This window comes from Coptis chinensis, chromosome 1 (assembly GCF_015680905.1).
Source record: "Coptis chinensis isolate HL-2020 chromosome 1, ASM1568090v1, whole genome shotgun sequence".
Lineage (NCBI taxonomy): Eukaryota > Viridiplantae > Streptophyta > Magnoliopsida > Ranunculales > Ranunculaceae > Coptis > Coptis chinensis.
The window spans coordinates 32,791,207-32,816,980 of NC_141456.1; the positions used below are offsets into that span (position 1 = coordinate 32,791,207).

General features: G+C 35.8%; 1 protein-coding gene and 1 long non-coding RNA gene across 3 annotated transcripts; both read left to right on the forward strand.

Annotated features, from left to right (window-relative positions):
* Positions 1–776: 776 nt before the first annotated feature.
* Positions 777–2,339, forward strand: LOC147523532 (uncharacterized). Of its 2 annotated transcripts, none has more exons than XR_015196563.1 (3): positions 777–874; positions 1,777–1,824; positions 2,060–2,339. It is a non-coding gene; the product is annotated as an uncharacterized LOC147523532 (long non-coding RNA). The 2 variants fall into 2 exon arrangements; XR_015196557.1 differs by lacking the exon at positions 777–874 and adding an exon at positions 1,572–1,615.
* An 11,981-nt stretch (positions 2,340–14,320) lies between these two features.
* On the forward strand, positions 14,321–17,547 carry LOC147523533 (UDP-glycosyltransferase 74F2-like). Its single transcript, XM_086598940.1, has 2 exons — positions 14,321–15,122; positions 16,550–17,547. Exons 1-2 carry the CDS (start codon positions 14,466–14,468, stop codon positions 17,285–17,287), a joined length of 1,395 nt encoding a protein of 464 aa, XP_086455066.1. The 5' UTR covers positions 14,321–14,465; the 3' UTR covers positions 17,288–17,547.
* Positions 17,548–25,774: the final 8,227 nt, after the last annotated feature.

Below are 25,774 nucleotides of genomic sequence, written 5' to 3' on the forward strand. Positions count from 1 at the left end.
TTACTTTTCGGTTTTGTAAATATTAATGAAGCAAAACAAGAAATTCTTTAAATTTAGAAAAAAAGGAGGCCATCGAAATCTTTCATTTTTTTGTTTTGTTTTCTTTTTAATTCAATTTGGTTTGGAATGTGGATAACATTGATACCAGCATAAGGTACAAATACATTACAATATCATGCATATCCCAACATCCATCCGACGATCCACACGCTTTGACAATGGTACATTAGTTAGTATATGAATTGTACAAAGACATTTCCTTTCTAGTGCTTGTTTATTTTTAAAATTTTCTTTGTGGTCTCTTTTTTCATCTTCTTTATCTTTATTGTCCTTGTTTTCTTTGCTTTTGCGGATGTATAGGATTTGTGAACAAACCGACAAACCCGCAGGCTTCCTCCGGGTGATTTGTATAGCTTAAACTTCAGCAGTTCAATACCTTTCTTTTTTAGCAGTTCAACTTTATTCCAATTTTCAGTAACCATTTACAAATAAAATCCATTTCTTCCCTTACCCCAAACTCTCATTAATTTCTTTACTATTTCCATTGCCAAATCACAATGTGTCTACCAAAACAATGTTCTCCCGTGACAACAATGGTTCAGTGATCACAAAATCAAATGTGGTCCTCGAACATTTAGAACTTTGTTCCACATACAAACACATGAGTTATAACCAAAATGTCTCCTCAAATTTATGACATTAGGCCAATCTGATGGATCACGGAGAAGAAGATTTCTCGTGAGGGGGCGCCAGTGGGGTAAATGACTGAATCTTGGCGGTTTATGGATCAAAGGGTGTCGTCGGATGTGCCTATGAACCAAGAAGTGGATTATGCTTCTTCAAGTAATACTACTCTTTGGAGTAACTCTTCAAGGTAACACTATCCCATCTTCTTTTCCTCTTTCTTTTCTCATTCTATAATATTTTTATACATTGTCTTTTCTATATACATAGGCACACATGAAATGAAAAGCCTTTTACGCTTTTTTCTTTTGCATGGATGGGTTAGTTTAGCTATGAAAATTGCAAAACCCACGTCCACCATTTTTTTTTGGTAGAATAAAAGGGTTCTTATGGCAGCTTTTGCTTTTCTTCCTTCTTCTTTTTCTCTTTCTTAAGATTTTCTATGGAGATGCGTTATTTTTGCTTTGTTTGTTGGTTTTAAAAGATAAAGCAAAACACTGTTGACTCTTCTCTATGTTTTCTTTTTAGTTTAATATATTGTACTCATTATCTAATAATTCACTTATGTTACAATTTTATACTTGCATTTTATTCTTTTCACGAGATGGAGTTGCATATATGACCAAAAAGGCCAACTCCTTGACTTGACTTATCTCTGTTATATTATTTTACTCAAATTTTGTTTCATACATTGTCGTGTTCTTGGCTCGTGTAGTGTTGTATAATAGAGAGAGAGAGTATCATACGATCAAATATATTGTTTGTATCATCCAAATGTCAAAAGCATTCTATGGCAAGAAAACATGAAACACAGAACAACATTGTATAGCAGGTGTAGTGATCGATTTAGTGTTGAGATTAACTTGCATTGTTGCATAATGCATGGGAACAAAAAAAATTCCAATACATAGCTTTGGAAATGTGTTAAACTGTCAATCAGTAGGCACAACAGATTTTTATTTATTTTCAGTATGTAAAGTTAAAACTCATATAGTAATATTTCTATCTTGTAATAGTAAAACCCATAGCTTTGGACATGGGTTTTAGAATTTCCCTCACAAAAAGGCTGATGTTTGTTTGGTGATTTTCTAGGATTCTGGTCCCATGGCTCATCCTGTACGACCACATTCTTATATCAAGGTTAGTAACTACTAACACATAATTTCTACGATCTATGTTAGTAGAGGTACAGCATGTAATTGCCGCCACATGTATTACGAAACCTGGGATTTTGCAAGTTGGCTACTGCCAGATATGTTTTTACCTTCCATTTATAGCAATCTCATTATTTTTATTTTTATGTATGGGTGTGGTTGTTTTTATTGGTCTTTGGCTACTCTTTAGTTTATTTAGTGCCTTACACATAACATTTTAGGCCAATGTGTTGGGTTGGAAAGTTGGAGCCTTTTAAGCAAAGGCAGACGATGCCGCGATGAGGAGGGTCGTAGTCAGTTGGAAAACTAACATTGGGCCATTAATTGGGCTTACCTTCGTGGTCCACAAGAAAAGCCCACGTAACTCTTTATTAGTGTTCCTTTTTCTTGTCATCAGCAGCTAGGGTTTTATTCTCTCTCAAATCTACTTTTCAAACTTTCGATTCAATGGTAAGTTTGTTCGTTATAGATCTCAATTTATTTCTAGATTTCGGCTTTCTCATTTTTTTACTATTGTTTCTTTGTGCGGCGGGGAAGGACGGGATAATTTGGATGCACAAATTGAATCTTTATTGAATGTAGAGAAACAAAGTAGACTTTTGCCGAGAATGTTTTTACGCTACTAAGAAAGCCGGGTCATTGATATCATTCAACTCGCTACGGAGCACGTGCTTGGAAAACTCTTAATGAGCGGATCCTCATATTGTCCAAACGAAGAGGCCAAATTTTAAACAGTATTTTTTTTTTTTTTCGATTGATTTAATATAATATAAATCTCAAATCTAGTTCCATGTTGTTATTTGGTGTTAAACAGTCATTCTTGCTATGGTCCAAACAAGCTATGCAATATATAGATGACATGACGATATTGAAGCTCGTGTAGAATTAATCAAAACGCTAAAATGTGTATCTTTGGGAAGGTAAGCGTGAATTAATAAATTGCAAAGCTATTTTCTCTTTTAACAAGTAATTTCTCTTGGAAGGTTACTAATGAGTTGTGTTGGGCATTTTTGTTTCTCCTCGTGTAGATTTATGTTGAACCGAGGCGTAACGATTGATAAAAAACTGGCGAAGATCAAGGAATCTCGTGGGCCTTATTTGCCGAGGTCTGCCGACTTGATGCAGGAAATTGTAGTAAGTGATTTCACGAGCAATAGGACCTTACAATGCTTTTCTATTGGGTATTAGTGAAAATCAGCATTTTCGTATGTTGCTTAGTTGTTGTTCTCTTTCGTGATTTTACTATTGATCTGAAGTGATTGTGTGCTATCGATTCTGATGTATTGAAATGTGTTGGCTGATGTTGTGCAACTCCATGATTGGCTATGACTCCTCATATGGGTCTATTATGGACCATACAGTGACTATGAGTCTTACTCTTTATCCCTCCTATATATACATATAGTTCCATTGTGTATTTCCTTACTAAAAAAGTTATACGAGGCCTAAAAGGTTTCTTATTTTCTGACTACAGGTATATGAGAAGGTTTGTTTTTCTTCCCGCAGCTCTTGTTCATCTTCATGTTGCACTATGACTTCATTTGGCAATTTAAAGATTGTGGATTATTGTTGTGATCTTTGATAGGGAGCTGAAGTTGTTAGGATGTACAAAACTTTGCTTGGGTATAGAATTGTATTTTTATTTGGTTCTTTGATAGATAGATGAGGTAGTTTCTTTTATCTCTTTCACTATCTTTTGAGATTTAGTCATCAAACCATAATACAAATGCTCTGTTTTGATTAATTCCTTTCGCCCTATTTGCAAAAGCATTGGTAATTTTCTTTGTTTCTATATGAAACCGGGAGGTTCAAATTTAGGTAAAAAAAAATAAAAATAATTTTTTTACAATATCAACACATTAGTAACGCGGTTTTAAAACCGTTGCAAAGCAAAAAAAAATTAAAGCATCATCAATAATCGTTACAAATCAAACCACGCAACGCTTTTAACCGTTACTAATTGTCACTCTGCAACGGTTAAAAACCGTTTGAAAATTTGGTTTTGCAACGCTTTTAACCGTTAGTAATTGTCACTCTGCGAACGGTTAATAACCGTTGGAAAATTTGGTTTGCAACGCTTTGCTTTGCAACGCTTTTAACCGTTAGTAATTGTCACTTTGCAACGGTTAATAACCGTTGGAAAATTTGGTTTTAAACGGCAAAACCGTTGCAAATATTTCCAACACTTTACCGACGCTTCTATTTGCAACGCTTAAAAGCGTTCGCGAAAATTATTCGCAACAGTTTTTTGCCGTTGCAAATAGCCTGTTATGGTGTAGTGAATGAGAAGATGTGAATAAGAAGAAATGTATTAGGGGGATTTGAAATCTACCTTGATTAATTCTTAATATGCTAGTATAGAGTTATTGCAATCCTAATCTTTCTGTTTTCACATAAAGATTAGATCTTTTTAGTCCTTAGTTATTTATGGCAATCTCTACCAACTAATAATTAGCATATGAAGCAATTGAAACTCATTCTCATGGTGAATTAACTACCTTCTAGAGTGGAATATTTTACTACAACTTATTCTATACTAACACATCAAGTCTTCATCAAAACTTCAATCAAACCCCTCTAATGAAGGTTTAGCTATAATTCATTAGACTATCATGATTGAAAGAATAAGAATAAGACATAATGAAAAAACCAATTTATTAAAGATAACTTGAATTGAATTAATGGTGATTAGGCTAATAAAACAATAACTAGGGTTTAAGTAAAGAAGAAAACTAATTTATTATCTAATGGAAGGGTTAATTAACTAAAGGGTGAGAGAGTTAGAGTTTTGCCTTAGTCCTCTTTATATAGGAGAGTGATAGGTTTATAATTTCATACATGGGCTTCGGAGCTATGTTTTAGGCCACTAAATCAAGCCCAAAACCTAATTACTTAAGTCTAAAAAAGGTTTTTCTATTGGAAATTACTGTAATAGCCTTTTCGTCTACTTTTACTCCTCCAATTGGCTCAAAGCTTGGACCATTAGAAAGCTCTTTCTGAGCTGGTCGTTTTGATATATAGTAGGCACAATTCCAAGGTCTAAGTCCAAAGATACAACCTGTGGAGGTTTTGTTGACTTTTATGCTTTATTTCTGCCCGCGTTGACTTTGACTTTTCAGCTTTGACTAGGCTTTAAAAAGGTTTTTTCTCCTTGAATCTTGGCCTTTAATCATAGAACTTCTTAACAACCAACCTTTGCTCCTTTCTCTTGCAAAAGTGACATATTTCTTCACATATTTGACTCCAATACTTGAAATACACAAAAACACGTAAACAGTACTGACTCTTATTTATTATAAGCATAATTGGTCTTATTACATACCATATCCTAAGCGAGAATTTAGGCCTTCTTTGGATCGATATACCTAAAAATTCATACCTATAAGTAATTATTCGTTAGTCGCCCCACTGAGCCTTTTATTTAGCCTTTTCACAATAAGAAATCTTTTACCCATCTTTAAAACCAATAAAAATAAAAATAAAAAAATAAGCTTACCCATCTTGTATGAGCCTGAAAAATAGGATGAGTAAAGAAAAAAAAAATAGAAAGACTTGTGGAAATTAGTTAGTTGCTTCAGAAAAGAAAAAGAATAGAAGTTTCCATCCAAAGAAAATAAAATAAAAACTCCAAAAAAATATAATAAAATGAGTCAAAAATCCAAAATAAAAAAGGCTAGGGATTGAAACTAAGTGTAGAAGCAAAGTAGTTCTCTAGTTACATATTTTGAAGACCCTATTATCTTAGACTTATTTATTTAAATATCTATTATGTTTCTTCTTAAACCATCACCTCAGTCCCGTATCACCTAATAAAGACCTCTAACTCAATTAGGATTAATTTGGTGTTGATAGTAAGTGGTAGATGTGTTTGATCGACCTCAACTTCATTAGATTGTCATTGATATAAGAAAATGTGTGCCCACTGTACACTGGAGTTAGCAAACTTGAGTGGAAAAATCAGAGTGTTATGTGTCTTGACACATTCCTTGTGAGAACCTACTTAGGTACGCAACCCAAAAGTTTCAGAAACAGATATGACATTGCATTTCATAGCATAGTTTATTGTATAGTTGTTTATCTTAAGATAATTTGATTATTATGCATGTATTAATTTATGAGTTAGATTGATGATCCTTGTTTAAATACTAGTGAGATGTATAGATTCTGAGATAAAATTAGGGGACAATTACTTTTATTTCTTAGTCGTTATAGTATAAATGAAGTTTGTAAGTACCTTCTCTAGAAAACTCTCACGAGGCTATAACTCGTCTACTAGGGAATTCCTAGTGGTTTAAGGCCTTGTTGCATATGGTCAATGCAATCGCACTTGGTGAAAAGAGATTAGTTAGAACTCCATTTTTAGTCACTTATATTAATTTCTTATATTTGTTTGAGGACAAGCAAAATGCTGTTTGAGGGTGGTTTAATAAGAGCCCAAAATTGTAGTTTTAACCCTTTAATATCATTACATTTAGACCAATTATATGTATAATAAATAAGAGTTAATACTATTTACGTGCATTTATGTATTTCAGGCATTGGAAACAAATATGTGAAAAAACATATCACTCTGTGAAATGAGATTAGTTAGGACCACATTTTTTGCCATTTATTTGCTTTTATTTCTCATCTTTGCTTGATAACAAACAAAATACTATTTGGGGGTGATGTGATAAGCACCCAAAAGTGTAGTTTAAACCCCCTTAATAGTATTATAGTTAGGCCAATTATGTTTATAATAAATAAAAGTTAGTAATGTTTACGTGTTTTTGTGTATTCCAGGCCTTGAAGCTATTTATATGCTTAAAGATGTCATTTTGTGTGGAAAACGAGTCAAGATGATTGCTAGAAGAGTTCTATGTTTAAATCCCAAAAATCAAGAAGAAAAAGCATTTTTAAGCCCAGTTAAAGCTGGAAAGTCAAAGTCAATTCGGATAGAAAAAGAACATAAAAGTTAACAGAACTTCAAATGGGTGTATCTTTGGACTCGGGCCTCGGAATTGGACCTAATTTATGTCAAAAAGACCAGCTCGGAATAAGCTTTCTAATAGATCTGATCTTACCCCAATTTAAGCTATAAAGGTGGACAAAAAGAGCACTGAAATAATTTCCAACAGTTGTGGCATCTTTAGACTTAACCTAATGGACTTTGGGCTCACATTAGAAGCCCAAAGTCCTCCTTTTTGGCCCATACATGAAAATGTAACCCTAACCCTCTCCTATATAAAGAGGGTTAAGGCTAAACCTAAGTTGGTTACTCCCAAATTTAGTTTAGTTGTAATTTAGGGTTCTCTCTCTCCCTTTCTTTAGAATAGCTTAGTTTAGTTTAGGTTAAGTAGTTTAATTATATCCTCCATTATTCCCCATCAATAAAAGTTTAGTTCTTTAATATTCAATTATCTTCTTTTATATTATGTCTTTCTATTGTTATTTAGTTAGTATGATTCCAATGAAACAAGGCTAAATCTCCATTATAGGGGGTTTATGAAGCTATGTGAGGATGATTAGTTATTAGTTATTATTGTTTTTGCATTAGAGTTTCAAGTCCTTTGTTGTGAGTTTCTAGAGATAGAACTCATAACAAAGGGCTAGAGATTAGAAACTCCATCAAAGAGATTTGTGGGGGTGCTAATCTCTCATGCTAGTTAGACAATGACTATAGAGATGTAGGTTGTTTTTAAGGGATCAAGAAAGGCGAATCGATGACTAAACTAATAGCCAATCGAGTCGCGTGGTGGATTGCCCCTCTCTATATTCTTTTTATCATCATTATATCTACTGTTTTAGCACTTATTTCTACTATTTTTATATCAAGAATTACTCTTTCATATTAGTTAATAGTTGTTTAGTCTAGATTCATTTTAAGTACGTCCAAGTAAGAGCGGAGAACACGATTACTCCCTATATTCTATGAATTTAAAAGTATAATATACTGATTTATAGCATGATTTTAGTATTGTTTTAACTACTGTTTTTACTCTATTAAAACTTACTTATCACCTACATAACAGTCACAATTGACTTTCAAGAGAAGTAAACCTCTATACAAAATACTAACTTATCTGTATATGTGAACCGTTGCACCTCTTCATATTTTTCCTGTTGGTTTATTAAGTTTGTATCAAGTACTTTACCATCAACCTGCGCCAAAACCAATCTCTACGGCAAGAAACATTTCTTCCACATTTCAATCTTTCCTCTACTCGCACCAATAGAAACTTAGAATCTACTTTAAGATTGTTAGTCTCCAAATTAACAATAAGTATAGCCAAAATTAATTCAAGGCAAAAAATATATCTTAAGTTGTTAAGAAAGTTATTCCAAATATATACTTATTGTTAAGTAAACAAGAAAATCAAATTGATATAACAAATATATCATGAACAAACCTTTAGTTCAACGAATGAACTTAATTTACCAATGATTAAATCTGAGCCTAGTGATGATTGTTATGTCCTTACGACAGAATTTCCCCCTCACGGTGCTTGAAAGTTGATGGGAAACTGTCTCCCAAGATAGAACGGATTTCCTTCTATAGAAAGCTAGCACTTCAATTCTACAAAATCAGCAAATACAACATTGTGTTTTGACTAAGAACAGATAAGAGAAGAGAGGTATTTCCAGAGATATCTCTTCATGCAAAAACGTCCGATATTTATATAAGAGTGGTGCCTTTTCGAAACAACACAATGACTGTTCGAACCAACACAGTGTCTTTTCGAAACAGCACAGTGTCTTTTCGAAAGGACACACCTTTTCAACATAAAGCAATGTTTCGAACCGTTGCCTCTTTCCAAAGGTCGCACCTTTTCAGCATAATGCAACATTTCGAACTGTGGACACTATTTCAAAAAGGTTTTTCTCTCTTTACATACTGTTTCAAGTGAAACCCATTTTATCTCAAGTGGGATAACTTGGGAGACAAATTACTCATTCATATCTCAATGGATTTATGCAAATCCAAGTTCCATGTGTTCACTACACTTGAACTTTCAATTGCACATTCATTTTTCTAACAAATTATTAAAAAAAAAGTCAAACCCCATTAAATTCAAACAATTTCCAATAGATAATGGAATCAAACCAGCTAAATTGCTATGCTCAAGACAAATGAACCTAGTCTTAAAACAATGCTTTAACAATGTACTAGGTATACTTCCATAAAACTCATTTCTCGACAAATCTAGTAACCGAAGATTCTAAAACTAACCAGCAAACTCTAGTATTAAACCAAACATTGCATTACTACTCAAATTAAGCTTCCATATATTCACCATTCCAGCGTATTCGACCAAATACAATGTTAAGATTCTTAATGACTTTAAAAACAATAAACTTGGCAAAAGTATACCGGATAAACTAGTGTTTCATAACACAATTCTTTCTACATTTTCAACTAAATTATAATGTTTTCTACATTTCGATCTAAATTACAATTCTTTCAACATTACAAGTGCCACAAAATATAAAACGGATAGTTAAATAACACAAATAATCAAACACTACAATTACTACAAACACTTAACTCTATTTCTAACTGATTTCAACACGTACTCAATGCAATCTACCCATAAATATTCTAAATGAAATTGAATAAAATGAAATAAAACGAATATAATAGATAGAAAACAAACCTGTAGTATAGTGGAAATAACAATGGCGTGTTGAGAATGGTTCGCTTTCTTAACAATGGCGTGTTGGCGAGAGATGAGAGCACAAGAGAGAAAACTTCACTTTCTTAACAATGGTGGTTGCCCAAACTTAAATTAGATGAGAACAAGAGAGAAAACTTTGCTTTCTTAACAACAATGGCAATTTCCCAAACTCGAACTGTTTTTTTTTTTTAGTGCGTGAGAGAGATGATACCGGTTAGAACGGTGAGAAAAGGTTGTTAGGTTGGGGCAGTGTAGTCAAAGCGTTAAAGCGCACCTAAGGCACAATACCCTCTCTGTGCCTTTTGCTAAGGCTGAGAAGCGGTAACGCAGCACCTGATTGAAGTGAGGCGCATAGTAATAAAAAAAATAGATATATCAAATAAAAAATAAAATAAATATTAAATATGACATGAATTATCACTGAATTACTTAGCCAAACTTTAAAATTAATTTTATGTGATTGTAAACATGAAACCATTGTAGTCATTTAAAAGAAAAATCTTAAGCAATAAGTAAAGAGCAAAATAAAACTCATATCTCTCAAAACAATCTAGCTCAACTTCAATAAACTAAAATAATAAACCAATCAAATTGAGCCAAATGAGTTCTTTATGAAATTAAACACGTGATTCAAATTTTAGAATCCTGTAAAACTTTATTTAATTCATCTTTGTGTTTTCTCTCAATCCATACAACTTAACAAAAACTAGTCAAAATTAAATTTAGAGTGTACTTCAAAATAAAACTTACTAAATTTGTAAAATTTCTTGTACCATACAACAATTGGATTAAGTGTAAATGTAAGACCCCTATTTTATATTTACATTATCTGCGTACCAATATTTAATATTTTCTGTATTTGACTGTATTTTCTGGTCAACGTGCTAGCATGTGGAATACCAAATAGTTAAGGAGGGAATACTAAATAGAAATTTCGAATAATGATAAGATAGGAAACTAGCATTTTGAATTTTGAATGGGGGTAATTTATCTTTAATTTTTGGTAAGCTTTAAATAAAAAGGAAACAAGTTATTAACTTAAGGAACATAATATATATGATACTGTTAATAGAAATAATGTTTCCATAGTTAGGATATAAGAATACTTAGTAATTTGGAAGTTAAGGAGAATATAGGGTGTCTCCGGAGAAACTTGTTTTTCTGGAAAAACCACAGACAACACACACAAACTTAAAACGGAGAAGAACGGGGATTTTTGCGAGCTAGCTGGGATTGGTTCTCTCTTCTTTCTTCGATATTTTTCTGTTGCCGATAACACGAGGTGAGTAGTTTATTTTTGGTTTTTCCCGTTTATGGACACAGTGAACTGTACGTCCAATATAAAAAAAAAAACGTTCTGTTCATATTTCGTTTTCATATTTGGTTTCTGCTCTGTTTTCTCTTCAAAGAGTATCCTTTATATGAATGTTTAAAACCTTAGTAGATTGGTATTACTGTCAACACCATTAGGTGGTGGGGAAGGGAGGCGCGAGCCCCTAACCTCCTCCTCAAAAAAAAACGCCATTTCGGCCATTACTGCGTTACTGAGAAATTTTTGTTTGTGAATTTATTTTCTGTGTTTGAACTGTTTTGTGGTATTGTGGGTTGTTGGGTTGAGGTATGGTGGTAGTAGAGAGTTTGTGGGGGTTGGAAAAGCTCCAAGAACACTAAGGGCGGTCGGATCTAAGAATTTTGAAGTGTTTTAAAAACTGAAAATCGGTGGTTGAGTGGTGAAATAAAGTCGTGGGGTTTTTCACCCACATAATTTTCGCTGGGTTATTAATGGGTGGTGTGTGAAGGCTTTTGGGGTATTTTGGAAGGAGCGGTATTCTGAAGCGGAAGGGATGACAGCGAGAGCGATCCAAAGGTGCTCAGTCACTATTTAGTTTTGGGACTTAGGACTAATTAGTGGGCGGACCCCGTTAGTTTTGGTTGGGCGGTTTACAAGATTTAGGTGGGTCGGGTCCTAAAATTTGAATTGGGTTGCATGGGATCTAGTTAGAATTGAGATTTCTAGTTGGGCGGATCGGTTATGGGCGGGTTAAACCGGGTCGGTTTTAGCTAGTTGCTTAGGACCAAGGTTTGAACTCTTTTAAATATGGGTTTGGGTGAGGACCGGGAGAAATGACCACCGGTTAGGACCGTTATTTGTTGACCGTTGACTTTTTCCAAAAATGTTATAGATGGTATTTATGGACCCATCCGATGATAGGATGTGGGTGACTCTTGTATAAACTTGTTTGTCGATTATCTAATATAGATTTGACGTTGATCTTGTGTTAATATTGACACGTGAAGATAGAGAAATTTTAAGATGCATAGATATATACAATGGAATAAATTACGTAGCGAAAATCCACAGAAACGACTACCACAACTCATGTGATTTGCCTTGTGTGTGCGTATGTGATATGATTGACCCATGTGTTGGGTGTATATATAAGATGTGATTGACCCATGTGTTGGGCAATGTCGTAGCGAATAATTGGCTTGATTATTCCGTTCATAAAATAGAACGATGACGCGCAATATTTTATGCGAATAGGGGCATTACTTACATAATTGCTTCCGTGTGAGGATTTACGGTGTCGCGGCATCCATTTCGAGGTAGTTACATACGAGTGGTTCATTATGTAAGGGGAGGCATGTGGATGTACATGTTGGTTGGGTAGCGATTGTGGTAGCGGAAAACCAGGTAAAACATAGAGACGACGTGTTACTAGGGACACTTGATAAATGTTCCGATATGTTATTTTCCGCCCGATTGTGGATAGCAAGTTAAGCTTTTAATTTATGCTATGATTATCACAGTTGCCTTGCGAGGAGAGTGGGTTAAACTAATTATTCTTGCAGAGAGGACCCACTCTGCGATAGAGCATGCATTACGGTAAGTATTAGGATGTCATAAGTTATTTACTCATAGTTAGAAGCTAAGGTGCCTTTATGAAGGAACTAACTACCTTAAAAAGCTAAAATACTCGATGGAGGAACCACCGCCATGTAAAGAGTGAAATATTATGTATGTCTAAATGGTTTCTAAGGCTACTCATACCAACATTATTTATAATGTTGACCCGATTTGCATGTTTGCTAAATCGGGTGTGTTCTTATATGAACATAGTCGATCGGCTGGATAGGGTTAGGCGATGTTCGAGAAGGTGAATTTGACCGCTTCGTGATTGATGTTAGCATTTTATTTTCAATAAGATGTTGTTTCATTTTTCCTCAGAGATGTAGTGGAATTTGTTGGGGACATATGTTTAATTTATTATTTTTTTTGGATTATTAAGTGAAGAAGTTTGTAACTTAATTCCGATCACAAATATTCATAATGATGAGTGGATGGTTTTGAGTATTTTATTGTATTAGTTTTCCGCATGTGTTATTATTCATTAGGGTTATGATATAGATTGGGTTTTGAGGTTGTTGTCACATCTCGGATATCGAGGAGTCGGATATCATCTATATTATCTGATTTATCGAAATTCGGAGTGTGACAGTAAATGTGTCACAAATAGCAAAAATTATAAAAAAAAAAAAAAATGAAAAAACTGTAAAAATTAATAAGGCGCGCGCCTCAACTAAAAGCACACAAAAGCGTGAAAAGTGCACGCCTCATGTTAGTATCCGCGCCTGGGCTGAGGTGAGGCACAAAAAAACATCTCTCCGCGCCTTGCGCTTTAGGCGCACGCTTCCTTGCGCCTTAACGATCTTGGGGGAGAGGGGGGTGGTATTGCTTTGGACTTAGTTGTTGGGCTTGGACCAGAGGGTGCCCAATCTAATTCAGTGGGTGTAGGATACAGGACTCTTATTTTTGTAGTCATAATTTTGGGAGATCATATGGATGCGCCAATAGTTATCATGTGTGTAACCAACTGTACTTTTTTTTCCCCTTTAACTTTGATCACGGGCAATTTAGGAAGTTCGAAAATAAAGATAATAATCTGTTGGTACTTGGTAGCTGGCTATTCGTGGGGGGTTTGGCGGTTTGTTGGATATTGAGTGGCAGATAGCAATATCTCCAGGGAGAAAATTATTGGTCGTAAATTCGATTACGGCCACACAAATGATTGATTGCGAACAACCTCATCTCAAATATAGGTATAATCATAAATTCACAATTGATGAGCTCTCTTTGTTATCACATGATGAATTGAAGAAAGAGAATTGCTAGCGTCTTGCCCATTTGATGGGCATGATCATCCTACCATGCTACCCGCCAAAAAAATATAACTGGGGACTGGAGATAGACTTAGAACAAAATGTTGGTTATGTCAGTAATTAGAGAGACTACCAAAGACAATTTGGTAAATCAAAAAATAACAAAACCAAACTAGATTTTTCCATCTTTTTCTCCTACTTATCTTCCCACCTTCCACTTTTTATCTCTCTTTTCACAATTTTATGAGAAAACTTGAAAACTCATAAGTTTAATTTTTCCATCTCTCTTAGTTACTTTCCCATTACTTGACTTATTCTCAAACAAATGAAGTTAAACTTGTGGAATAGGTATACCCTTTTTAAGGGTAGGATAGTCTGTACCACTAGATTTTTCCATCTCTTGTCTGTAAAGTGGTAGGATAGTCCTACCTTTTTAAAGGGGCAGGACGCTAGCAATCCTCTTGAAGAAATGATTGGAATAGAAACTTTGTCAATAATTACCCTCTAAAGAAATCAAGTATGGCCAAACACAACTCTCACGAATAAATCTTTTGAGTTTTTTTGCCGAAACAAATATGTTCAATTATTTCCTTATCACACTAGACTTTCTTTGCCACATGATTTTTTTAATAAGAAATGAACCTCAGCATTATTGCACCATATCCGGCATATCATGCACATCGACAAAATAAAATTAAATGTACTCGCTATATAAGTTGTCTCAGCTGTAGCCAAAACTTACTCCGGCCTATAGTGCATTTCTGTATATTATATTATATAATAAGCATAAGAATCTAGAGAGAGAGCCATAATGGAGAACGAAGCAAGGACTCATGTTCTAATAGTTCCATATCCAGGTCAAGGCCACATAAACCCTATGCACCAGTTTGCTAAACGCATAGTTAGTAAAGGAATCAAAGCAACACTAGTTGTCACCAAATTCATCTCCAAGTCCATGCATGCAGAAACTGGCAAGATTGGAGTTGAGATGATCTCTGATGGCTATGATGATGGTGGCTTCACGGCTGCAGTAAGTGTGGATGCTTATCTATCACGCTTCACAACTGTTGGTTCAGAAACCTTAACTGAAGTCATCAAGAAACAACAGAGTTCTGGTTATCCAGTGAGTTGTGTGATTTATGATACATTTATACCTTGGGCATTGGATGTTGCTCATGGGTTTGGAATACAAGCAGGAGCATTCTTTACCCAGTCTTGTGCTGTTAACAACATATATTACCAATTCCATGAAGGACATTTGGACACCCCTGAATCATATGCAGCAGCGGACCCGACACTTCCTATTAGTATTCCAGGATTACCACCACTCAGACCTAAAGACTTGCCGTCTTTTTTCTATGCGCCTGGGTACTATGGAGCTTACTTTAAGATGCTTTTGAATCAATACTCCAATCTTAAAGAAGCAGACTGGATTTTCGTTAATACCTACAAAGAGTTGGAAGTTGAGGTCAGTAAGCAATTCTTTTCATATCAGTTTAGAGTAGCTTGAAGGTTTGAGAATTTGAGAACAAGCTTCCAGCATAGATATTGATAAAAACTGCATTAACTACATATTAATTGAGATCCCCCCTCCACAATACCATGAGTTATTAGTTGATTCTATTGTCAAAACAAACTTGTCCACAAAACAATTAAAGACATGTGTCTCCCAGAATTTGCTCTGCATCTTGCCATAAATCAATAAGAGTATAAGACTGTGGCTCTCGTAATCCAGATGAGCCTATCTCAGTTTGTAGCTCAAAATGATGCATTTGCCATTTTCCTTTTAACAGATTCTATCAAGGTCTTTCATCGTTAGTACTGGAGGAACTAAAGGGTAGTCCGCTGTCCCTCCGGGGACATCAGATAAAATTGGAACTAAATGCCTGGTAAAAATATAATTTTACACACAAACGAGCAGTTGCAATTTTCTTTGCAGATTAACGGGATATATAAGCGTGAGTGAATGAGATAGCATATAAACAGTAGCGTCGGAATACCCTCGATAAACATTATACACGTTTTGGCATAAATTTTCATGGTCAAGCTCTTAAAAGAGGGCCAGTGAGATAATTCGCTAAAAAAATGTGTGGATGATAATCGTTGTACTTGTTTGAGGAATTTGTGTGATCTAGTCGTTCTTTACTTTTTCAAGGACTCAATAAAGTCAAAAAATTAAACTGAAAAAATAAATAAATAAATAATGTAATTATTCACACTATACAAACACAATATCAATTAGGACAGAATTACGAGTAATTTTTTGCTCCAGCGGAATTTGCTCCAAGAGCTCCAAAAGAACAGAAACCAACTAAGTGTCCACTGAAAAGAAATCAACAGTTATCAAATTTTTAATATTTTTTATACAGTGGGGCCACAATGTTTTAATATTTTTTATATATCTTTTGGTTATTTCGTCATTTGTTATTTGCCTTTCTATTTTTTGGTTATTTACCTATTTTAATCCTATTTAAAAGAGAGAGAAAAGGTGTTGGGCTTTTAATGGACAAGAGAGAGAAATGGTAAATGAGAGGAGATTGAAAAACGTGCGTAGCACTTGAACCGTTCTTGTTGACAATTAGTTTCTTGTTAGCCGTGTCATTTATCGTTCTTACTCAATCACTGTAACTGGACACAGATTCTTTGTGTATTCAAGACAAAATAATGAATTCACACTTTTTTTAAATTGCTTAAATCTACAAGAACAAGTTATTGGGACTCCAAAGCTACTACGTTATTAATAATCTGTCACAATCCTATGAAGTTATTGTTTTTTTTATCGTTGGAAGTATAGTTAGAAGGATATTTTTATTGACTCTTTATTGAATATATATCTTTTTTTCTTTAACATTTAATATCAATTCACATCATTCTTGTTATTATACTTTTCATCAGGTTGTGGAATATATGGCAAAAGACAGCCCTTTAAGAACGATTGGACCAACATTACCATCCATGTACCTCGACAAGCGCATCCCAGATGACACAGATTACAAACTCAATATCTATAAGCCTGATAGCAGCTTATGCATGAACTGGCTAAACGAGAAGCCAAATAATTCAGTCGTCTTTGTGTCTTTTGGGAGTTTGGCAGAACTGGGTGTAGAACAAATGGAAGAACTAGCATACGGATTAAAGCAGAGTAACTGCTACTTCTTGTGGGTGGTTAGAGCAACAACAGAGGAGAAGCTCCCTAGCAAATTCAAAGAAGAAGTATCAGAGAAAGGTTTGATTGTTAGATGGAGTCCTCAGTTGGAAGTATTGGCGCACCCAGCACTCGGATGCTTTGTGACACATTGTGGATGGAACTCAACAATTGAAGCACTGAGCTTGGGAGTTCCCATGGTGGCAATGCCACAATGGACCGATCAAACAACTAATGCTAAGTTTGTGCAAGATGTTTGGGGAACGGGAGTTAGAGTTAGTGTAGATGAGAATGGGATAGTAAAAAGAGAAGAAATAGAGCACTGCATCAAACAAGTTCTGGAAGGAGAGAGAAGTGTTGAAATTAGGAAGAATGCTATCAAATGGAGAAATTTAGCCAAGGAAGCATTGGGCGAAGGTGGAAGTTCAGAAAAGAACTTTGATGAATTTATCTCTAAACTCACACCTACACCTGAGCTCGTCATCTAATATCAAATACAGAAGCATGGAATAAGATATGTATCGCCCAATTCTTTTTTCTTTCCCTAAGAGAGACTAGTGATTTGCTTCTCTTTCCTTTTGTCTTTGGTATTTCAGAAATCATTTTGATATTCCTCGTCTTAAGATCGATGCAGTGTCCTGCTCGATTTGTTTTTCCCTTTTTCTTCTCTCGGTGTGTATTGGTGTGTGCACTTGTGTAAAACAACGATACACATTTTGATTGAACTACTCTACCATTGGATTTCTTACATTACGATGTTTATGAAAAGATGCCACTTAAAGAACATAATAACTGGGGAGGGATCAGAGGGGGAGAGGCAAATAGAACTGTGCAGTTATTACGTAGTTATAAACTCAAACAATGTTATTCATTAAACCAGACAGCAGCTAAAGATATCAGGGGACCTCTATTTTTCAATCCACCATACTGAATTTCTATTCACCCACCAAACAATCTACAGATAATATGCCACGATTCCTACATGAAGTTGTTCCAAAATACCTAAATAATAAGACATCACTTCCTATTAATTACACGAAAAGATCATTACTGCGACCATGGCTAATGAGCGCCTATTGGATAAGATTACGCTCTAAAATAGTTCGATCAAGTGCACCAACAAATTAAGATCAAGTTCTGGACACCAAAGTATCACACCATTATAGTGCTTGTTGTTAGAAAAATTGATTTGCTTTGCACAAATGCATTGAGATATGAATGAGTAATTTGTCTCCCAAGTTACCCACTTGAGATGAAATGAATTTCTCTTGAAACAGTACTAAAGTAAGAAAAACCTTTTCAAAAGGATGCACTAGTTCGAAACAGTGCATTATGCCAAAAAGGTGCGACTTTTCGAAATGTCGATTGGTTGAAAATAGTGCGATTATCGCGAAAGGTGTGACCTTCGAAATAGACACCGGTTGAAGCTTGGTGTTTTATGCCGAAATGGTGTGTCTTTTGAAACATGTGACTTTTCAAAGAGTTGTTTATTTTTTTCCAAGAGTCACTGTGTTGTTTCGAAGAGGCACCACTCACCTATAAATAATGGATGAATTTGGAGAGAAAAGACACACCGGATCACACGAGTTACGATCTTTCTCTTCTCCTACGATTCTTAGTCAAATACTATGTTGTGTTCGCTGATTCTATGGAATTGAAGTGCTAACTTTCTATAGAAACAAATTCGTTCTATCTTGGGAGACAGTTTCCCATCAACCTTCAAGCACCGTGAGAGGGAAAATTTGTCTTAAGGACATAGTGTATCTACACTAGGCTCAAATTTAACTAAGAAGTACAAGACACTTACAAGAGAAAAGGTTTGTATATAGTTTGGTAATTGGTAAAATGTAAGTATAATTAACTTGTATATTCCTAACAACTTAAGACAGATTTTTTTTTTCTTTTTCTTTACCGAACAGAATTTGTTTCTGTTTTCTGTTCTTTTTTGGTTTAAAAGAATAACAAAGTGTGGTTGTATTTTAGAATATGGCAACACCACCAATTACACCTACTATTACTGTTCCTACTGTTGTTCCCCATTCTGTTTCTCATGGGGAGAAGCCTGAAAAGTTCAATGGAACTGATTTCAAGTGCTAGCAACAGAAGATGCTCTTCTATCTGACCACCCTTAACTTGGCAAGATTTCTGTGGGATAAGACTCCTGATGTAAGTCATGATGAAACCGACAAGGAGAAGGTTTTGGCTAAGGATGCTTGGTTTCATGCTGATTTCTTGTGTAGAAATTATGTCCTTAGTAGGTTGGCTGACTCATTATACAATGTGTATAGTGTGTTCAAGACTGCTAAGGAACTTTGGGATTCGTTGGACAAAAAATACAAGAGTGAAGATGCTAGCATGAAGAAATTCATAGTTGGCAGATTTCTTGATTTCAAAATGACGGATAGTAAGACCGTCATAAACCAAGTCCAAGAACTTCAAATAGTCCTCCATGATGTCATTGTTGAAGGAATGACCCTAGGAGAATCTTTCCAAGTGGCTGCTATGATTGAGAAATTACCACCATCTTGGAAGAATTTTAAGAACTATCTTAAGCATAAACGCAAAGATATGAATATTGAAGAACTGATTGTCTGTCTAAGAATAGAGGAAGATAACCGCCTATCTGAGAAGAAGGGCAAGGATCCCATGGTGGCAAAGGCCAAAGTTGTGGAAAGATCAAGTGTTAAGGGAAAGAGGAAGCGCTAAGACAAAGCTCAAGGTGAAGAGAGTAGTGCGCTTACTAAGTTCAAGGGCAAGTGCTACAACTGTGGGAAGGCTGGTGTCACATCCCGAATTTCTAAACAATTACAAAGTGAATATTTGAAATATAAATATCTCAAATACCACTCGGTTCAATTGTCTAAAAACCCAGGCTATGACGGGGTGGATACAACACATGTTAAAACCTAAAACCCACATCATAAAGAATCAACTTAACAACAAAATATCTCCAAACTTTCTCAACCATCACTTTATTAAAAGACTATCTTCCGTTCAAAAATCATCAATATAAAACTCTAAGAATAATAGGTCTTCAACATCGTATTCTCATGTCATGATGGATATGAAACTACGTTATTACATGTTTTCAAAAAGATCAGACCTAATAAAATTAAACTTCCGGACTTGTAACACCCGTATTTAAAATACGTATTTATTTTATTTATTTATTAATTAATTAAATTATTTATTTAAAAATCGACTGGATTGGATTTTGGATACATGTGGGCCTGGTTTTTTGGGCCCGGGTTTATGTTGGGCTTGGGTTTCAGACCCAAGTATATAAACACATTGTTCTAGAGAATAGGGTTCTGGGAGAATAAAAATATTAAAAATGGAGGCGAGCTTGAAGCTTGTTCTTCGGAGCGTTGAGAAAAACGATGATTTGGGAGGATTCGTCGAGCTGTTCATAAAGGTGAGTAGTTAGTTTTTCTACTTCACCGGTATACCGAAATCGTTTTATTTGTTCATTCTTTTTCATCGTGTCTCGTGATTATTAAACCTTCGTTAAATATTAGAATTGGATTTGAGTATTTATGCTTATTGGGCTATTTGATGTTGAACCGCCGAAGCTTCGACATGAGCATCAATAATGAAAAGCTATGACCGGAGATATCGGAGTAGACTTTTTGAACCGTTAATTGTTGTTTTGTTAAGGTTGTTTTGGGTAGTGCGTTTTTTAAGAACCTGTTGAAGCTCAAGAGAGCATCAATGGCGGCGACCCTGTCCGTATCGTGTTCTTGGGATCTTGTGGGGCTAAGTGGTTGCTATGCTATGGTTGCTAGTCCGTGGTTAGCATAGAGTCATTGGAAGCTCCCAAGAGGTTAATAATGGCGCCAACGCCATTATCTTGTGATCTCTTGGGGTGGGGGGCGATTTGTTGTAGTTTGAATTGTTTTGGTTGTGTTTTGAATCTTGTGTTGGTTGTCGATTGAAAGGGTTGTGTTTGAGTGTGTAAAGGGATTTGTTGAAGGTGGCGGAAGCCATTAATGGCAGCTAAAGATAAAATCTTTTAGATCTAGATTTGATGAAGTTAGGATTGAATGATTTAGAGGATTTTTTGTGTTTGTTAAAGTGGTGGGGTTTACACCCTCTTCATTTCGGTTGGTTTGATTGGGTGGTCGACCCGAAATTGGTGGTGGCGGTTTTGGTGGTGGTCATTGGTTGGAAGATGACACTTTTCATCTTAGTTGGGCCTTGGTTGGTTTTGTTTTGGGCCGGCTATTTTGTTTGGTTGGGCCGGTTTGTTTTGTTTTGATTGGGCCCGATTATATTTTAAATTGTTGGGCCAGTTCTAATATTTGTTTTGTTGGGCCAGTTTCATTTGTTTTGATTGTGCGGTTTCATTTTTGGACGAACTTCGGTTGTGTTTTGGGCCAGTTCAGTCTAAAGTTTTGGGCCAATTCTAATATTGCTTGGGGCTAGTCCATAGGACTTAAAATAGATCTATTTGGGTTTTTCAACTTTTAGACTTTCGGGTTTTAAGGTTTAGGCTTGGCCAGTTGGGTCCGAACCATTATCTTGGTCATGAGCCCATGAGCCATGCACATTGCCCTTAGCCATGAACCATGGCTATGACCCTGAACCTGTCGAACATGGAAACGGCAGTTTGACTTTGACCATGACATGTTGATTTTGACTTTGACCATGATGGGTTGACTTTGACTTTGACCATGATGTGTTGACTTTGACCATGATGGGTTGACTTTGACCATGATGGGTTGACTTTGACAATGACAGTTTGACTTCGACCATGATGTGTTGACTTCGACCATGACGTGTTGACTTTGACTTTGACCGTTGACCGTTGACTGTGGAATGTTGACTTTTCCAGTTTTTCACACATTTGATTATATGGACAAATGTAGTAATAAAATGTTATCGGAAATTGTATAACTTGGTTGGTCATTATCTAATTTAGATTTGACGTGAGTAGTGTGTAAAGCATATATATATTGGGCTTTGATTGTGGACTGTGGACTGTTTAATTGTGCTGCATTTTATGTTGTAAATTGTATAAATTTGGTGGTCATTATCTAAATAAGATTTGACGTTGATATTGTGATATTATATAATATGTTGGGATATATATATAATGCAATATGTTTGGGAGAAATAAATATATAAGCACTCCATTATTATATATGTGAGATGCTACTATGAGGTAGTATAGTATTTGTGGATATTTCCCACGGGATTGTGGCGTAGTGCAATAATATATTGGCACGTGAAAGAATAAAAGTTGTTATGAGATATAATTGAGATATTTCTAAATATGTGTGGCTTAGTGCAATAAGATAATCGACCGCGATTGATATAATGGAATTACTATGAGTCGTAAATAGATGACACTTGAATAAACCACGAATCTAAAAATCCTAGAACCTAGCTACCACAACTCGTGTGATTGGCCCTTCGGCGTTTCGATTAATCTGAATGGCCTTCGGTAAGTAATAATGATTGGCCCCCTCCGGCGTTTGGTTAATCTGAATGGCCTTCGGCGTAAGTAATGTGATTGGCCATCCGGCGTTTTGATAAAATTTGAATGGCCCTCTGGCGAAAGCGAATAGTGGCTTGATTATTCCGTTAAGCAAAATAGAACGAGATCTTGCGATATTTTATGCGAATAGTGGCATTACTTACATAATGGCTTCCGTGTGAGGATTTACGGTGTCGCGCATCCATTTCGAGGTAGTTACGCGGAGTGGTACATTATGTAAGGGGAGGCATGTGGATGTACATGTTCGGCGTTGGGTAGCGATTGTGGTAGCCAGGGAAACTAGGTAAGACATAGATACGACGTGATTTTAGGGACACACAAAGAAAGCCTTAATAATCTAATTAAGGTAATATGTTGGTTATTTGTTTAGTTAGAACCTAAGGCGCCTCGATGGAGGAACTACATGCCTTATTTAGTATACGTATAGTCTGTTGTGTGGTTAGTGGGAAGTTAAGGCGCCTCAGTGGAGGAACTACCTGCCTTAATTATTATACTTAAGGATGTTGTATTAGTGTTAGAAGTTAAGGCGCCTCGTGGAGGAACTAACTGCCGTAAGGTTTGTGTATATATTTGTATAAGAATATGTTGTATTTTAGAGCTACACACAAAGCATTTTTATAATCCTTCGCCCGATTTGCATGTTTGCTTATCGGGTGTGTTCATTCAATGAACATAGTTGATAAGTCTTGACAGGTTTAGTGTTGAAGAAGATTGGTTGCTGCTCGTGGTTTGCGGTAGCGTCGCATTTCAAGATAGGCTTTGTTTTCCTTTGAGGTGATATAGGTTTTCAGTTGAGATAAGGTTATTTGCATTTTCATTTGTAAATTTTTGTAATGAAGATGACTTTTGTTTAAGTTTAAAATCTTTATTGGTTTTTAATTATCCGCATATTTAAACTGTTTATGGGTTTTTGGAAGTGGAGAGTGCGTCACACCTCGGAGATCGAAGAGTCGGGAACAAATAATGTTTTTTCCAATGCAGCCGAAATTGAGTCGCGGCGAGAGCTATCGTAAAACAAATCCAAACCAAACGCCGTGGTTCCACTGCCTTCCACCTATGTTCCCAAGAACACACCCACGTTGCCAAAACAGAGCAAACATGGGTCAGCAAAATGGAATTTGCTGGTATGAGTAGACTAACCACATATAAACATGTCCAGTTTTTACTTATCAAACTATCACTTTAAATATATCCTAACTTAATCATTCTCAGCTTGGAAGATAGCTAGTTCCGTCATTTCAACCGGCATAGTTTCTTCCCAAGCAAGACTTCCATTTTATTAACTCATTATAATAACTTGTTTTAATAACTAAGTCATTGAATTAAAACTTACCGATATCCACTGCTGTATAAGGGTAGGACTGCGTCCCTACACAAAAGGTTATTAAGTCCTACCCTCCTACAAAAAAAAGTTAGAACTTTTATATAACATATGTAGATATGCTATAGATATTCAAATGTAAGTCCAAGCACACCCGTACAATCAAATCAATTTCTCTTATTAATTAATCAATTATTTTTCTTATACACCCACCATTTAGTACCTATGTACCTTAGGTCATTCCTGCCACATTCAAGGAATACCCAACCCTACATTCCCGTACACTCAAGGAATACAACTAACCCGCAAAGCGATACCTTAGTTCCTCTCTAGGGCAGTCCAAACAATCTAGTCATTCATGGCAGATTCAATGAATACCCGGGTCATTCATGGCACATTCAATGAATACCCAATTATAACGCTAATGGGCCATTTATGGCACATTCAATAAATGCCCACATATCACATGACATCTTCAGTCATAAGTCTCATTTCCAAAACTTGATGCGTGGAGAGATCTAAAAGGTTGCGGTAAATTGTTTACGCATTATTGGATTTTATTGCATATATTATCTCCGAGAACGAAGGAGTTTCTTGTTTCTTATATTTTTGGTTCACGTGTTATTAATATCGATGTCTAAGTGTCATAGTATTGTATATCATAAAAGACTAAAATATCACATAATAGTTAATACACGTACACACGTAGATATATATAGAGTCCTAGCCTAACGCCAAGCACGCTAACAGCCCTAGACTTATCCTAATAGACCGAATCATTTGCCGAGACAAAGGTCAAACTTGGTCAACTGGTCAAAGTCAACCTGCCAAGGGTCAACAGCAGTCAACTAGTCCTAAACTCATCCAACCAAAAATTCAAAGCCAAAGGCCTAAAGTGTTTAGTCTTTTCCAATCATAATCTAAACTTAAGCCCATAAATTTATAACCTGACCCACTTGGATTTATTTTAAGTTTTATGGACATCACCCATCCAAAATAGAACTGGCCCAAAACTAATAGATTTCGGCCCAACACAACTTATTGATTTCGGCCCAAAACAAAAATAGATTTCGGCCCAACCCAAGCCCAACCGACCAACAGGTCGTCTCCCACAGCTGGTGAGCAGCTCTCCTCCACCGCCTACCACCACCAGCCACCACTCCTCACATCCTCATTCCAATCCAGCAGTTTCACCCCTCATCAAAAACCAAACAACTTTAACTCACCAAGAAACTCCAAATTCAAGTTTCGAAAACACTTCCCCAACTATAGATCTAGATTCTCGATGTCATTGATGCGTCTTCAAGCTCCCAACAGCCGCCCCCTCACTCTACATCACCCAATCAATCCTCAATAACCCATAACCAACCAACAATCAACACATTTAAAACAACAAGAGTTCAAACCAACCCAAACAAGACAGGCGACTCCATTAACAGTTTCTTTTAAGCTTCGACAGCCCGCCTCTCACGACACCAACAATCACCCTCAATTCAAACCAATAAAACGCATATATAATTACCTAGTTCACCCACAACAATTACAGTAACCATAATCAATTTATGTATTTGTTTTATTTCAAAGGATTGGGGCAGATTTTCTGTAGACAATTTCGAACTAATGAAAGCAGCAGTTTGATAAGAGCCCAAAACTGTAGTTTTAACCCTGTAACAGTCATACTTTTAGACCAATTATGTGAGTAATAATTAAGAGTTAACACTGATTACGTGTTTTATGCATTTCAGGTTTCAAAGTCCATTATGTGTAGAAATGTGCCACTTTAGCGAGATAAAGGAGCAAAGGTCGGTTACTAAGGAGTTCCATGATTAAAGGCCAAGATTCAAGAAGATAAAGCCTTTCTAAATCCCGGTCAAAAGCTGAAAATTCGACGCGGGCAGAAATAGCACACAAAGTCGGAAGAACTTCCGAAAGCCGTATATTTGGACTCAGACCTCGGAATTAAGCCTACCTTATGTCAAAACGACCGGCTCGGAAAGCGTTTTCCAATGGTCCAAGCCTTGACCCAATCAGAGGAGCAGAAGTAGACAAAAAGTCTGTTGAAGTTAACTGCAGCTGAAGAGGCCTTTTTGGACTGAAAGAATTGGGTTTTGGGCCTGATTCTCTGGCCCAAAACATGGCTCCAAGCCCATGCAC

Excerpts from the sequence above, each read along its gene's own strand:
- LOC147523533 (XM_086598940.1), top strand. The coding sequence starts at position 14,466 with ATGGAGAACGAAGCAAGGACTCATGTTCTAATAGTTCCATATCCAGGT. Across the intron at positions 15,123-16,549 it reads ACAAAGAGTTGGAAGTTGAG|GTTGTGGAATATATGGCAAA; the intron begins GTCAGTAAGCAA and ends ACTTTTCATCAG.